This window comes from Nomascus leucogenys, chromosome 2 (genome assembly GCF_006542625.1).
Source record: "Nomascus leucogenys isolate Asia chromosome 2, Asia_NLE_v1, whole genome shotgun sequence".
NCBI classification, from domain to species: Eukaryota; Metazoa; Chordata; class Mammalia; order Primates; family Hylobatidae; genus Nomascus; species Nomascus leucogenys.
This window is the reverse complement of record NC_044382.1, coordinates 123,121,277-123,136,409: the sequence shown is the minus strand read 5'-3', so window position 1 is coordinate 123,136,409 and position 15,133 is coordinate 123,121,277. Positions and strand designations below refer to the sequence as shown.

General features: G+C 37.6%; 1 protein-coding gene across 3 annotated transcripts in view; it reads left to right on the top strand.

Annotated features, from left to right (window-relative positions):
* The window catches only part of TRIM36 (tripartite motif containing 36), a 56,799-nt gene that overhangs the window by 29,001 nt on the left and 12,665 nt on the right, over positions 1–15,133 (top strand). For all 3 annotated transcript variants that reach the window (XM_003259846.2, XM_003259845.3, XM_030817830.1), the window contains exons 3-5: positions 5,390–5,715; positions 8,141–8,287; positions 11,497–11,592. In XM_003259846.2, coding sequence (XP_003259894.1) covers positions 5,390–5,715; positions 8,141–8,287; positions 11,497–11,592 — 569 coding nt within the window. The remainder of the gene's footprint in view (positions 1–5,389; positions 5,716–8,140; positions 8,288–11,496; positions 11,593–15,133) is intronic.

Below are 15,133 nucleotides of genomic sequence, written 5' to 3'. Positions count from 1 at the left end.
GACTTCTCTCAGCATTTGTTTGTCTGAAAAAGACTTATCTTTCCTTCATAAATGAAGCTTAGTTTCGCTGCATATAAAATTCTTGGCTGATGATTTTTTTTAGGAGGCTGAAGATAGGGCCCCAGTCCTTTCTAGCCTATAGGGTATCTGCTGAGAAATCTGCTGTTAATCTGATAGGTTTTCCCTAGGTTACCTGGTATTTGGTGTCACGGCTCTTAAGATTCTTTCCTTTATCTTAACTGATAACCTGACGACAGTGTTCCTAGGCAGTGATCTTTTTGCGATGAATTTCCCAGGTGTTCTTTGTGCTTTTTGTATTTGGATATCTAGGTCTCTAGCAAGGCTGGGGAAGTTTTCCTCGATTATTCCCCCAAATATGTTTTCCAAACTTTTAGATTTCTCTTCTTCCTCAGGAACACTGATTATTCTTAGGGTGGGTCATTTAACGTAGTTGCAGGCTTCTTGGAGGCTTTGTTCATATTTTCTTATTCTTTCTTCTTTGTCTTTGTTGGATTGGGTTAGTTTGAAGACTTTGTCTTCGAGCTCTGAATTTCTTTCTTCTGCTTGTTCAATTCTGTTACTAAGACTTGCCAGAGCATTTTGCATTTCTATTAGTGTGTCCATTGTTTCTTGAAGTTTTCATTGTTTTTTATGTACGCTATCTATTTCCTTGAACATTTCTTCCTTCACTTGTATCATTTTTTTGGATTGCCTTACACTGGGCTTTGCCTTTTTCTGGCATCTCCTTGATTAGCTTAGTAACCTCCTGGATTCTTTTTCAGGTAAATCAAGGATTTCTTCTTGTTTGGGTCCCTTGCTGGTGAGCTAGTGTGATTTTTGCTGGTGTTAACCTTGTTTTGTCATATTACCAGAGGTGATTTCCCAGTTTCTTCTCATTTCGGTAGGCTCGGTCAGAGGAAATGTTAGGGCTCAAGGTTGCTGTTCAGTTCCTTTTGTCCCACGGGTTGTTTTTGATGTAGTACTCTTCACCATTTCCTATGGATGTGCCTTCCTGGGAGCCGAGTTGTAGTGATTGTTCTCTCTTCTGGATCTATCCACCCAGCAGGTATACCAGGCTCTGGGCTGGTATTGGGTGTTGTCTGCCAGAGTCCTGTGATGTGAACCATCTTTGGGTCTTTCAGCCATGGATACCACCAGCACCTGTTCTGATGGAGGTGGCAGGTAGTGAAATGGACTCTTTGAGGCTTCTTAGCTTTGGTGGTTTAATGTACTATTTTTGTGCTGGTTGGCCTCCTACCAGGAGGTGGCACTTTCCAGAGAGTATGGGGAGGAACAGGCAGGGGGCAGGGCCCTAGAACTCCCAAGATTATATGCCCTTTGTCTTCAGTTACCAGGGTAGGTAGGGAAAGACCACTGGGTGGGGGCAGGGCTAGGCGTGTCTGAGCTCCGACTCTCCTTGAGCAGCTCTTGCTGCAGCTGCTGTGGGGATTGGGGGATGAGGTTTCCAGGTCAGTGGAGTTATGTTCCTAGGAGGATTATGGCCACCTCTCCTGTGTCATGCAGGTTGTCAGCGAAGTGAGGGAAAGCCGGCAGTCACAGGCCTCACCTAGCTCCCACACAGTCCGAAGGGCCAGTCCCACTTCCACTGTGCCCCCAACAACAGTACCAAGTTTGTTTCCAGGCAGTGGGTGAGCAGGGCTGAGAACTTGCCCCAGTCTACCCGCCTCCCAGCTGCAAAAGCAAGTATGGCTTTCCTTCTCCCACCTGTGGAGTCTGCACACTGGATTTACACCCTCCCCCAAGTTCTGGCCAGGAGGCTTCTCCATCAGTTCAAATTGTTACAAACTTCATCTGGAGGTTTCCTTCTCCCTGTGGCCATTTCCCAGAGCCTCTGGCCATTCTCCGGAAGGACCCCTGTGAGTTCAGGCAAAAACGACTTGATGGAGGCCCAGTGAGCTTCCAGGGGTTTTCCCACTGCTTCCTCTACGCTTGTATTTCACTCAGCTCTCTAAATTGACTCAGCTCCAGGTAAGGTCAAAATCTCCCGTTATCCAGGCCTTCAGTTTCCCCAGTAGAGGTGTGTTCGGGGGCAGACAATCTCCCTTTCCCACTTCCACAGTTTGGGCCCTTGCAGTATTTAGGGTGTCTCCCAGGTCCTGTAGGAGCAATCTGCTACCTTCAGGGGGTCTGTGGGTCCTCTCAGCTTTCCTAATTTATTTCTGTAGTCGTTCTGGAGCAAAATTTCACAATGCTAGCCTCCACATGCTGCTCTGTCAGAGCTGCAATCTAGTCCTTCCTCTAGTTATAGTCCTTCAGTCTAGTTTGTGATGATGCCTCTATTTTTCTTTTTCATTGTCTAATGCAATTGAGCAATACTATGCGATAGAACTTTCTACTATAATAGAAATGTTCAACCCTCTGTCATATAATATGGTAGCCATTAGCTACATGTGTCTCTTGAGAATTTGAAATATGGCTATGGTAACCAAATAAGTGAATATTAAATTTTATTTAATTTTAATTAAATTTTAAAAGTCACATGTGGCTAATGGGTACTGTATCAGATGGCACAGCCATGGAAAGTAGAAAGTTGACTCTTCCATTTTGTTCTTAATTCCATTGCCTTGATTTTTTCATTAAAGATATTATTTCCCAGAATATCCTAAGATTCTCATTTTCTTTATTGCTCTGAACATCTACTGTTTGTTTTTATGAAAACAATGAAAGAAGTATGATACAGATGAAATAAAAGTTCTTTAGCATTTGTAAGAAATATATAAGAGCATTCGGCCAGGCGCGGTGGCTCACGCCTGTAATCCCAGACTTTGGCAGGCCGAGGCAGGTGGATCACGAGGTCAGGAGATCGAGACTATCCTGGCTAACATGGTGAAACCCCATCTCTACTAAAAAATACAAAAAATTAGCTGGGCGTGGTGGCGGGCGTCTGTAGTTCCATTTTCTCGGGAGGCTGAGGCAGGAGAATGGTGTGAACCCAGGAGGCGGAGCTTGGAGTGAGCCGAGATCACGCCACTGCAATCCAGCCTGGGTGACAGAGCGAGACTCCCCCTCAAAAAAAAAGAGCTTTCAAGATCTGTTTAGAAAGATAGCCAAGATATCTATTTGAATGAGTTGTGAAAAATTACATGTCTTAATTTAATGTCTGATTTAAGAAGTTTAGTGTTTCACACCTTTTTTTTTTTTAACTGTGAAAATACATTAGCAGAGGTATACAGAAAAGGGATGAAACTTTTTTTTTTTTTTTCTCAAATTTCTGAGGACCCAATTCTGGGTGTCACCAGCATACATGTTAAAGCTTGATTTTGTTGTCATTATTTACTTTTCATTATCCCATTACTTTAATTGGTCATAATCTTCATAAAACCAAAAATAACTCATTTTTTAACATTTTTGAGATTATTTTTCTATTTATCTAAATTTTCATCACCTATTTCATGTGTGGAAACCTGCAATTATATATGAATTTCCATCTGTTTAAACTTGACCACTGCGCCATACCATTTCCAGAATTGTTTGGCTTGTTTTCTTTCCTAAATGAAATTTTCATTGGCATGTGATTTAAAAGTAGCTTTGCTGCTTATTTCATGATATGCCTGCTGTGGTGTGAAAGATTTTGGATTGTATTGCATGTTTTTAGAATTATTACCTGAATATATTTTAGGATTTTCAAATTTTTATGGGGCAGCTTTTTTGTATGCATTAATGTTTAAAAATGTAAAGGTGTTAAAATTTCTTTAAATGAAGGTATTAAAAATATTCTGCATGTTTGTTGTATAAGTAGATTTTGGGGCCCAATGCCATATAGCATGCTATTAACATCACTTCCAATAAGTAATATTATGGGCTGATTGCTAAATTTTACCTGAACTGATATCATGTCAGACATCTTTTAAGATATTCTTTTGAGTGATGACAGTTATATGCAAAGGGTATATTGATGTAGCTGTTTAAAGACCTTTTGTAATGTGGTATACCAAATTCAGCCATTCATTTTTGGTGTTGGATACATGGTGGTATGAAAGAAGGTGTAGGTTAGGAAGTTATGTTAAGGGAGTTATTTTTTGGGCAACTAAGACTACGTACTCTTAAGAACAGATTTACGGCCGGGTGCGGTGGCTCACGCCTGTAATCCCAGCACTTTGGGAGGCTGAGGCAGGTAGATCACGAGGTCAGGAGTTCCAGAACAGCCTGGCCAAGGTGGTGAAACCCCATCTGTACTAAAAATATAAAAATTAGCTAGGCGTGGTGGTGGGCGCCTGTAATCCCAGCTACTCGGCAGGCTGAGGCAGAGAATTGCTTGAACCCGGGAGGCGGAGGTTGCAGTGAGCTGAGATCACACTCCAGCCTGGGCGACAGAGTGAGACTCCGTCTAAAAAAAAAAAGAACAGATTTACAAATGGGGGAATGTGGTATGCATGGTATGCATGCACCTGTGGTAAATGGACAACCTGGATTCTTGTGAACCAGTGGGTAAGGACTGTCATGCATTGGTTTCTTGATTTATTAAAATTGGGATAATACTGAACAAAAATGTGATGTTTAAGGTCATTCATTGTTTTATATATGTTGTAAAATTATTTGTAGTGTTTTTGGGGTAACTTTTGGCTTACTGAATTAAGTAATCTTAATGATTCTTTGTTTCAGGTCATAAGAAGATATTAAATGGTTGGTCCCTCTTAAAAATCACTAAATTATAGGTCTATGAATGAATTTTTCACTCTTCTATAGATTGCACTCAATTAACTAATGATCTTCCCTGCTGAATTTTTCCAGATAAAACAATACTACGTGGGAAACCTTCTGTTGTAGTGTTGTTAAAAATTTTGTGGTCACATCACATATTCTTTTGAAAATCTGATAAAAGCTGCGGATTTTTAGCAGTAAATATGCGTATGTATATAGATGGAATATTTTGTGCAGAATTTCAAATAGTTCATGAATCTGCCTGGGTCTCTTCATGGGCTTTGTGCTAGGGACCCCTGCTCTTTTATGTATCGATTCATTTCCTGTCAGTCAGCAAAGATTGTTCTTTTAAATGCCTTTGGATATGGTATATAATACTAACTATAAATGCTAATTATATAATTTTAAAAGATCTTAACCCCATGTAGTATTGTATTATGTGTTTTATCTTTATATCTATGTTTGATTTAATGTGGGTTTTATGTGGGTTTACTATAGAATATTTTCCTTTTTGATTTGATAACTATTTAATAACTTGGGCTTGTCTTTTGTATACTAAGGAAAAATTTTTAAAAACATTTTCACAATACAAGTTTCACGTGGAGCCACTTCGGATACTATTTTTGTGATACATTTGTAGATGTGTCTCTAAGGCGTGACTCCTCTTTTCTTCATTCTAATCATTTTCCCACAGCTGTAACTAAACAAAGACTTACTAATTACACAGGCTGGAAGCGCAATTCATTGACCCCGAGGACAACTATTTTCCCTTGCCCTGGCTGTGAGCATGATGTGGATCTTGGAGAACGAGGAATCAATGGTCTGTTTCGAAACTTCACTTTGGAAACTATTGTGGAAAGATATCGTCAGGCAGCTAGGGCAGCCACAGCCATTATGTGTGACCTTTGTAAACCACCACCTCAAGAATCCACAAAAAGCTGCATGGACTGTAGTGCAAGTTACTGCAATGAATGCTTCAAAATTCATCATCCTTGGGGTACTATAAAAGCTCAACATGAGTATGTTGGTCCAACGACTAACTTTAGACCCAAGGTAAGTGACGTTTTTATTAAGTTAGAATATTATTTTAACTTAATGTTATGAAACTTATGTACTTAATGTTATGAAATAAATTATTAAGTCTAGAACTTGACAGAAAGGAAATAACTTTAAAAGCAGGTATAAGAACTTAAGGCCTAGTTGGCTGGAGTTACTATGGGGCTAAACATCCCCACCAAAGGAGGGCAATATTGTGGTTTATTCTATTACAATCCAGTGTGATATAATACAATAAATGAATGTTTGTAATGATAACTGTGATTAAAGAAAGGTTATCTCAGATATACTCTTTAAGATTGAAATGATTAAAGTTAAAAAGCATTTTTGTGCTTCAGTTTCATAAATCCATAATTGCTTAAAAGGTTTGACTGCGAAACATATTTTTGTTTTAGTTAGCTAAAATTGTACAGTGAATAAAAGTAATTGCAGCCTAATATTTTGTAGCTTGTGATATAATGGTTATATGTTATCTAAAGTAGAGTTTGCATTTCTTAAACATTCTGAGTAATTTCTTTAATATTGCTCAAAAGAAGTTTATGTATTGTTTTCCCTGCTGTGTGCCTGGAAAGAAACTGATCTTTTGATATCTTCACTTCCTTCTGATGTATATAGATTTTAAAAACCTATGGTTGAGTTTTTCAAAGTTCTTACTGCTTATAACTTAGTGACTTGTGTATGAAAATCTACTTGCATTCTTAAGTGTAAAACCTTTAATTTGTAATAAAAAATGGGGAAAAAAATCTCAAAAGTGTTTTTGAAACTATGAGCTATTTCTTATATTAAATAGTGAAGGATTGGTAGATTAAGGCAAAAGCAATCTATGCTATCACATTTTGAATGTCCTTTCTCAAACTGTGTCAGTCTGGCAGTAGATTCATCAGATAGCTTTTAATCCTATATTATGTTCCTCATTTTAAATGCTCAAGGCCATCAATTTTTAAAAATTTGTGACTTCAACCTCATGTTTTAATGTTTCTTTTAAATGATTACATTGATTTCTACCATGAGATAACCTTTGATTAAATGAATTTTATTAGGCTTGGGTCTTTGTGAATTAAAGATTTAAGGAAATTTTGAGCATAGCCTTACAGTTTCTATTTATAAATATAATAAAAGATTGATAAGAGAAGACCAAAGAAAGATGGATAGGTTATACTGAGAAACATTTCATTTTTCCGGTAGTTAGTGCTACTCAATATAGTAAAATTTTAAAACGGTGTCCAAAATGGTGTCCCTTATTGCTATGGAATATTTGCCTATAACTTTGAGTTCTTTTGATCATTTCTTGCAGATGGACAAACTTTGTATTTTATTTTAAATGTAATGGCTTTGGGGATGTAGAAACTTGGACATGCTGAAAACCTTGAAACCTTTTCCAATTGTTTTTCTCCTGAACTTATATATTGGTATTAGGACTTTCTATATTGTACTTTTTGTTTGTTCCTTTTAAATGTCTATAAGTTACAAAAATAGCTGGGCATGGTGGCACATGCCTGTGATCCCAGCTTCTTGGGAGGCTGAGGCAGGAAAATTGCTTGAACCCAGGAGGTGGAGGTTGCAGTGAGCGGAGGTTGCAGTGAGCCAAGATCGCACCACTGCACTCTAGCCTGGGCGACAGAGCGAAACTCTGTCTCATAAAGAAAGAAAGAAAAAAATGTCTATAAGTTATCAGACAAGTTACAATTGCTTAAAATCTAATCTATTGGAATCTTTAACAACTTTTGATTTTATTAACATACTAACTTAAAGGAATCTCCCCTTTCTTTCAAATGAAAAGTTATTTTACATAAAATTTTATGTTATTCGATAGATTTTAATCCTCTATGATAATAGTTTACAAAGTAAATAAAAAGGTAGACAATCAAATCAGGAAAACAGTTCCAAATTTGGTCAGTGCATTTGTAATTAATTTGTAAAAGGAAACACATCTAGAAGCTTATAAAGTTTTCAGAGACTCTTTTAGCAACAGATTTCTGTTACTGAGGCCATGAGTCTCATAAATTGCTATGGTACTTCATTAAAAATATTGACTATGATCATTAAGAATTGCCTTATCAGTGTGGTCAGATGGCCTTTCTAACTTGGTTAAGTGTTCATTCCATTTGAATCTGATAGGAATGAAACTCTTAACAAGTTTTGGAGAAATAACATCTACATATTATGACGAGATCGGGCATGTTCAGAGGGGTATGGCCGTAGACAACATCTACATATTAATCATTTGAACCCTCAACTGAAAAATAGTAATTCCGATATAGAGAATTTTCATGTGGTATATCAACCATTCTTCTTTTTACATTCATATTCATTTAAATGGCTTTATTTAGTGATTTTATAAAGCAAATCTTTGTATTTTGATAATTTGTCAGATTACTCGAAACCTAGATCTTTAATCACACTTTTATTCTTTACTCAATAGATTTTAATGTGCCCAGAACATGAAACAGAGAGAATAAACATGTACTGTGAATTATGTAGGAGGCCAGTTTGCCATCTGTGTAAGTTGGGTGGTAATCATGCCAACCACCGTGTAACCACTATGAGCAGTGCCTACAAAACCTTAAAGGTAGGACTTATTTTTGGAACAGAATTTTGATTCTTCGTAACTTTACTTTATGCCTTTAACTTTTCATTTATAAAATCATGGTGTGTTATATGGTGTCTTTTGTACTAAAATGAGTTAAAGTGTTACTTAGTGACCTACTAATAGTAGGTTGTTAGTATTTCTGATCAACAATTATTTGTGGTACTGATAAGGCCCAGCATATATTGACACGTACGTTGTATTAGCTCTGAATTCTGGGGGAAGAGAGAACGATGAAGGACACTTCATCATGATACCCAAATGAGCCCAATGTCTATGATAATGGATGTATACGTAGGATTGACATACTTTAAAGGGTTGTGGCTGTATTAAGACACTTGATTCTTATTTCTTGCCTATAGAATTAGTATTTTGTTCATTCTGGTGGCACGCTTACCATTTAAAACTGAATTACTTCCGTGGCTCACACCTGTAATCCCAGCTCTTTGGGAGGCTGAGGCCAGCGGATCACGAGGTCAGGAGATCGAGACCATCCTGGCTAACACGGTGAAACCCCATCTCTACTAAAAATACACACAAAAAAATTAGCTGGGCATGGTGGCGGGCGCCTGTAGTCCCAGCTACTCAAGAGGCTGAGGCAGGAGAATGGTGTGAACCCAGGAGGCGGAGCTTGCAGTGAGCCGAGATTGCGCCACTGCACTCCAGCCTGGGCAACAGTGTGACTCTGTCTCAAAAAAAAAAAAAAAAAAAAGAAACCTGAATTACTTCCTTTGTGTTAGCTTTATTGATGATGTTTAAAACTTGCAAATTTCATAATCAACAGCAAAGCAGGCAGCGGTACACTACTATCTTTTTGTTTTATTCTTTTTCCGTTTAAACAATATTTTTAAAAGAAATCATCTATGTACCTACTACCCATTTTGTTTCTTTCCTCTCTTTAACAATATGTGTATGCATTTTTTGCCTCTGCCTTATTGCATATATGGAAACTGTTTTGTGTTTTGCATTTTATTTTTATGTTGTGCTCTACTCTGCACATACAGAATACAGGTATAATTATATAATTGTTCTTAGCTACTAATTCTTTCATCTGTTTCACTACTAGGTCAGTTTTGATTTTTTTTTTTTAATTAGAGTTTATATTTCTCTGCTACCTTGCATGCCTGGTAATTTTTGATTGACTGCCAGTTATTGGATAGTTTTGTATTCCTACAAATGCTATCTTCTTTGAGTATGTGATTAAGTTACTTGGAAATGTTTGGGTCTTTTGTGAGGCAGGACAGAACTGCATTTAATTCTAAGGGCTAATTTTATCTGATTATTGAAGTTAAAGCCTTTGATTACTCTTTTCAATGCCCTGTGAATTTTGAGATTTTTTTTTTTTTTTTTTTTTTTTTTTGTCTGGCTGATGGGGAACAGGCACTCTTCCCAGCCTTGTGTAAGCTCCTAGGATTGTTTCCTTGAACCTTAGGGTGATTCTTTGCCTGGGCTTGGACAGTTTCCTCACACACAAGAGTTGATGAGGACTGCTGAATATATAAGGGAGACTGTGTCTCTGGAGTTCTTTCTCTTTACAACAGTGTCAGGGACATGCCTTACAACCTATGGTACATGCCTTACAACTGGCCTCCTTGGACTCAGCTGCGTCTCCTCAGGGTTCTTGGTTTGCCCTCAGGAGACTCTGATATACACTAGTGTTTGAGAGCCACTGATCCAGAGGAAAGCTTCTGAGCAGTTTTGAAGTCCCTGAGAAATTAGCTTCTGATTAGTTCCTAAAGAACTGGGGTCGTGATTTATCTAAAGGAGTTAGAGGTAGCCTTGTCTTTTTACATTTTAATTTCAGTGCCTGTTTTCAGTGTGTGGTACATATACTTTTTGGAGACCTGTGAATAAATGGACATTCTGATTCTTGGTTAAAACTGATCTAGTCTTTTAAAACAAACTGGCTAGATTTGAGGGGACTATTATGACTGGAGCTGTCTCAGAGAAAAGCTATTCTCTGATAAACGTATAGTTGGCCAGATACTTTGAGCATTAAAACTCAGAGTGTGTGGTGCTTTTACATCATGCGCCTGAATTCTGCCATCTATTCTTCTCTGGTCCTTACCTCTTTGAGTCAACTAACTTATCTTTTCCTATCTTGTAGTTCTAATTTAAGCTGCTATCATACAGCTAAGCCTTACTTCAATTTAAATGGCCAAATTTATCTTATTGCTACCCTAGTTAAAAAAGAGTACCCCCACGTTGCACCTAGTACTTCTGATCTCCACATAGGCCTGTTAGGGATGGTATTATCAGAATTGCCATTTTGCTTTCAGCTTGGTGCTGAGACATACCTCTCAGCCTGTGGAATAGTGTTTAGTGTTTAATAGTGCCCTCTTGTTGAGCACCCTTTTCGTTTCAAGTCATCGGTGGTAACTGAGCCTGAAATGCTGAGATTGGCCTTTAAGGGCTACAGCTTGAAAGGCGTTTTCTGGATGTTCTTATTCTTATTTAGACTCTCAATACATTTTTCTGTTACAACTTTTTACCCCATGGTGTTTCGGGGCTTTTGTGTTTTGGTTTTTGTGTATTTCAGAGTAGGTTTTCTGGGCAAGACCAGGGATCTCACCAAAACCTCTGATGGTATTTCTGTGGGAAAGAAACTATACTTATTTAAAAAGGTCTGCCTTACAGAGAGATTATTCAATGAGCTCTGGAAATTGCCTATTTTTATAAAACTGTATTTTCATTATTGTGTAATTATTTAATAGGCTGGGATGGACTGTCAGTATTATTTTGGAAGTCTCTTTGTTGCTACTATTGTGTATAGGTGTGTGTGTGTGTGCACGTGGGTGTTTGTGAGAGTAAATTATAAAATCTGAAGACAAAACTATTTGAATTGCTGCTCTTCCATTTACTTAGAAGCCTTAGGAGCAGGAGCTCTAGGAATGATAACGAAACAATAAAAATGTACTATTTTTATATTCAGAAGTTTTGACTAATTTAACCATTATTGCCTTGTTCTTTTTTCCAACTGATTCTAATCTTTCATACATCCTTTGACCCTCTGTGCCTAAGGCCATTAACTGTTTACTCTGGGTTAATAATGATAATTGCCATAGTTGATTTTATTATCTGTTTATCAGAGGCTGTAGAAGAGGAGTCCTGTGTAATTAAAAAAAAAAATTCTGCAAAGTCTTTGCTAAACTCCCATTTTGTCCATTTGTGTTATGAATATGTTTCAACAGGAAAAGCTTTCAAAGGATATTGATTACCTTATTGGTAAGGAAAGCCAGGTGAAGAGTCAAATATCTGAACTAAACTTGTTAATGAAAGAAACAGAGGTAAGTGATAAACTAGCTTGCATATTTTAAATTATTGTTATTTTATCTAGACATTCATTTATTTGTTCATAAAATCCTGAGTGTATTATATGAGCTGGGAATACAAAGTTGTGTTAGATTTCACCCCTGCTTTTCTGGGGCTATGGAAACAAATGTAAAAAATGAATTATAATGTTGTGTGGTCACTTCTGTGATAGAGGTGGTGATTAAATGATACTGGAACACAGAGGGAAAAAATGACGATTTGTGTGGCAACTAACAGGATCTCAAAAGTATTTAATAGTAACATAAGGGAAATGATAGGTTTTACTTATTTTTATTATATTTTTAAAAATGAATAGATCACTATTGGAAAATGCACTGTATGCAGATTGGGCCAGGTTTATTTAAATTCCGGTATTCCTGAGTGTATACCCTATATATGTTCCCCAAAAGACATATATTAGAATGTTGGTGGCTGCTTTGTTTGTAATTGTCACAAAGTGGGATCTACCCACATGCCCATTAACAGTAGAATAAAAATAGCAATAAGAATGAATGATCTGCAGCCGCACACAGCAGTGTAGATTAATCTTGCAATAATGTTGAAAGGAAGGTGCCAGATACAAAGGAATACATGCTATGTGATTACATTTCTAAAAAGTACCAAAAAAGGTGAAACTAGAGGATGATGTTAGAGTTGAGGAGGGGTAGGTTAGTGTCTGGAAAGGTTATATGGATGCTTCTGCGATACTGGTAATATTCTTTTATCTAATCTGGATTTTCTCTTGGATGCTGGTTATATTGAGTGTGTAGGTAAAGATTCATTAGTCTTTATACTTACATGTACATTTTTCCATTTGTGTGTTATGTTTCAATAAAAAAGTAGAAAAGATAACAGCATTTTAAAAATAATAGTAAAAGGGGATTGGATTGGGTTGTTTTAAAAGTCCAGATATTCTTCATTGACTTTGTTGTACACTTTTCTTCTCCATTTGAAACAAAGTTGAGCCATTACTCCTGATTTTTAGTAATTAAATATAAAAATATCCCAGCTAGTGTGACACTGTTACTTGAAGAAATTTTTTTCCAATATAGGTTAAAATTATTGAGAAATCACATAAATTAACACCACTACCAGCAGTGCTTTTGTTTTTAATATTATTTTCCTGATCTTTACTGATTCACCACCCTAAGTCAGTCATTTTTCCATGCAGTTTGGGGTTTTCTTTTTCATATTTTTGTTGGATTAAGTGACAGACTGTCTCAACACAAAGCAGATGATCACCTTAGCAGGTCGCTTCAAGTGTTGCATCTGTGGTCATTTTATTAATAGCCTTGTTTGTTGGTCCTCTCAGTCCTGCTGCCCTTCACTTCTGAAATAAAGACCCAGAGTCTGTTTTGGGGTTTGTCATCAATAGGTTAAAAATTGAGGAACTTAGGTGTCAAGTATTCACGTAGACACTGATTCCTTGGGATAGTGGGGACATTATTGAGTTGTTTTGTATCATTTGCCTGAGCTGTATCTGTAGGCTTATCAATAAGAATTTTTTTTAAGCTATATAACTTGCCTCCGTTCTCAACATTTACTTAGTGATAATGGTGACACTGTCTTTTTTATCTGTAATTATACTTAGATGGAAAAAAATCTATAATGATATTTCTGAGTTGAATGTTGTGATTTGTCAGTGAAATACTATCAAAATGCCACTACCTTCTGCTCCTTCTCTTTTAAAAATATGTGGCTGTCGGGGTTAGGAAACAGGAGATCTGGAAAAAATTTCCTTTCATTATAGGTGTTGGCTGGAAGCCAATGGAAAATGCACAGTACACTTCTGCCATATATTGTCAGCTTTTAAGAATGTTCTTAGCCAGGCACAATGGCTCATGCCTGTAATCCCAGCACTTTGGGAGGCCGAGGCAGGCGGATCACAAGGTCAGGAGTTCGAGACCAGCCTGGCCAACATGGTGAAACCCTGTCTGTACTAAAGATACAAAAAAATTAGCCTGTTGTGGTGGTGTGCACCTGTAATCCCAGCTACTCAGGATGCTGAGGCAGGAGAATTGCTTGAACCCGGGAGGCGGAGGTTGCAGTGAGCCAAGATCACTCCATTGCACTCTAGCCTGGGTGACAGGGCGAGACTCTGTTTCAAAAAAAAAAAAAAAAAAAGGCCGGGCAAGGTGGCTCACGCCTGTAATCCCAGCACTTTGAGAGGCCGAGGCAGGCAGATCACGAGGTCAGGAGATCGAGACCATCCTGGCTAACGGTGAAACCCTGCCTCTACTAAAAAAATAAAAAAAAATTAGTAGGGTGTGGTGGCGGGCGTCTGTAGTCCCAGCTACTGGGGAGGCTGAGGTAGGAGAATGGCATGAACCTGGGAGGCGGAGCTTGCAGTGAGCCGAGGTCGCGCCACTGCACTCCGGCCTGGGCGAGAGAGAGAGAGACTGTCTCAAAAAAAAAAAAAGAGTGTTCTTGAAGACTTTTTTTCTGTTGGCTGCTGTCTGTGAGTCTGTTATAATAAGTGCTTAGGAGTGTTTGCCAGTCTTCTCAAAATCATGAGCTCTGATTTTATAGGAATTCAGAATGTTTGGCAAACACTAGGGTCATTTTATGACAGTTTGTATGAATGTTTATTTACAGTATGTGACATTATGGTGTATACTTTATGTAAAGAACCTTTTAAAATCTCTTCACAAAAACCTAAATGGTTTTTCTTATCCCCTATTTTCAGAAGAGAAAAACAGAAAGAAAAGTGAAATGATTAGCATATGGTGACACAGCTAAGTCAGGATTTAATTATAATTAAATTATATTAATGTGAAGAGGATACTTTTATTTTTGTATCTTAGTAAAGAATGTCATATTTTAGAGTTTTGTGGCTGAAAACTTTTTTAGGCCAGGCGTGGTGGGGATTACGCCTGTAATCCCAACACTTTGGGAGGCCGAGGGGGGTTGATCACGATGTCAGGAGATTGAGACCATCCTAGCTAACTCTGTGAAAGCCCATCTCTACTGAAAATAAGGAAAAAAAGCCGGGCGTGGTGGCACGTGCCTGTAGTCCCAGCTACTTGGGAGGCTGAGACAGGAGAATCACTTGAACCCAGGAGGCGGAGGTTACAGTGAGCTGAGATTGCGCCACTGCACTCCAGCCTGTGCAACAGAGCAAGATTCTGTCTCAAAAAAGCAAAAACAACTTTTTAAAAAGTTGGAGTAGCGTAGAAAGGGTGAAAACATTTCTGAGTTTGAAATGAATTCAAAGCTCTGTAATTGTGTTTTCCTGTTTTTGTTTAAATTAGTTCATTTTTCCTTCATATTCCCTTATATACCACTGAAAGATTGTTCTCTTATTTAATTGACTAAATTGTTTATAGCCAGACTTTGGAGATGAAAAGCTTAAGGAAGTACAATGTTATAAAATTACAAAGTAAATCTGAATAAAAGTTGTCAGTTGTTCTTTGCTAAGTGTTTTTGATGCCAAAATATTGTTCTGAAAATTTTGGAGTCAGATGAAACTTTTTTCTTTATAATATCTAGGTTGGTTTTATCGAATTTTGATAATGT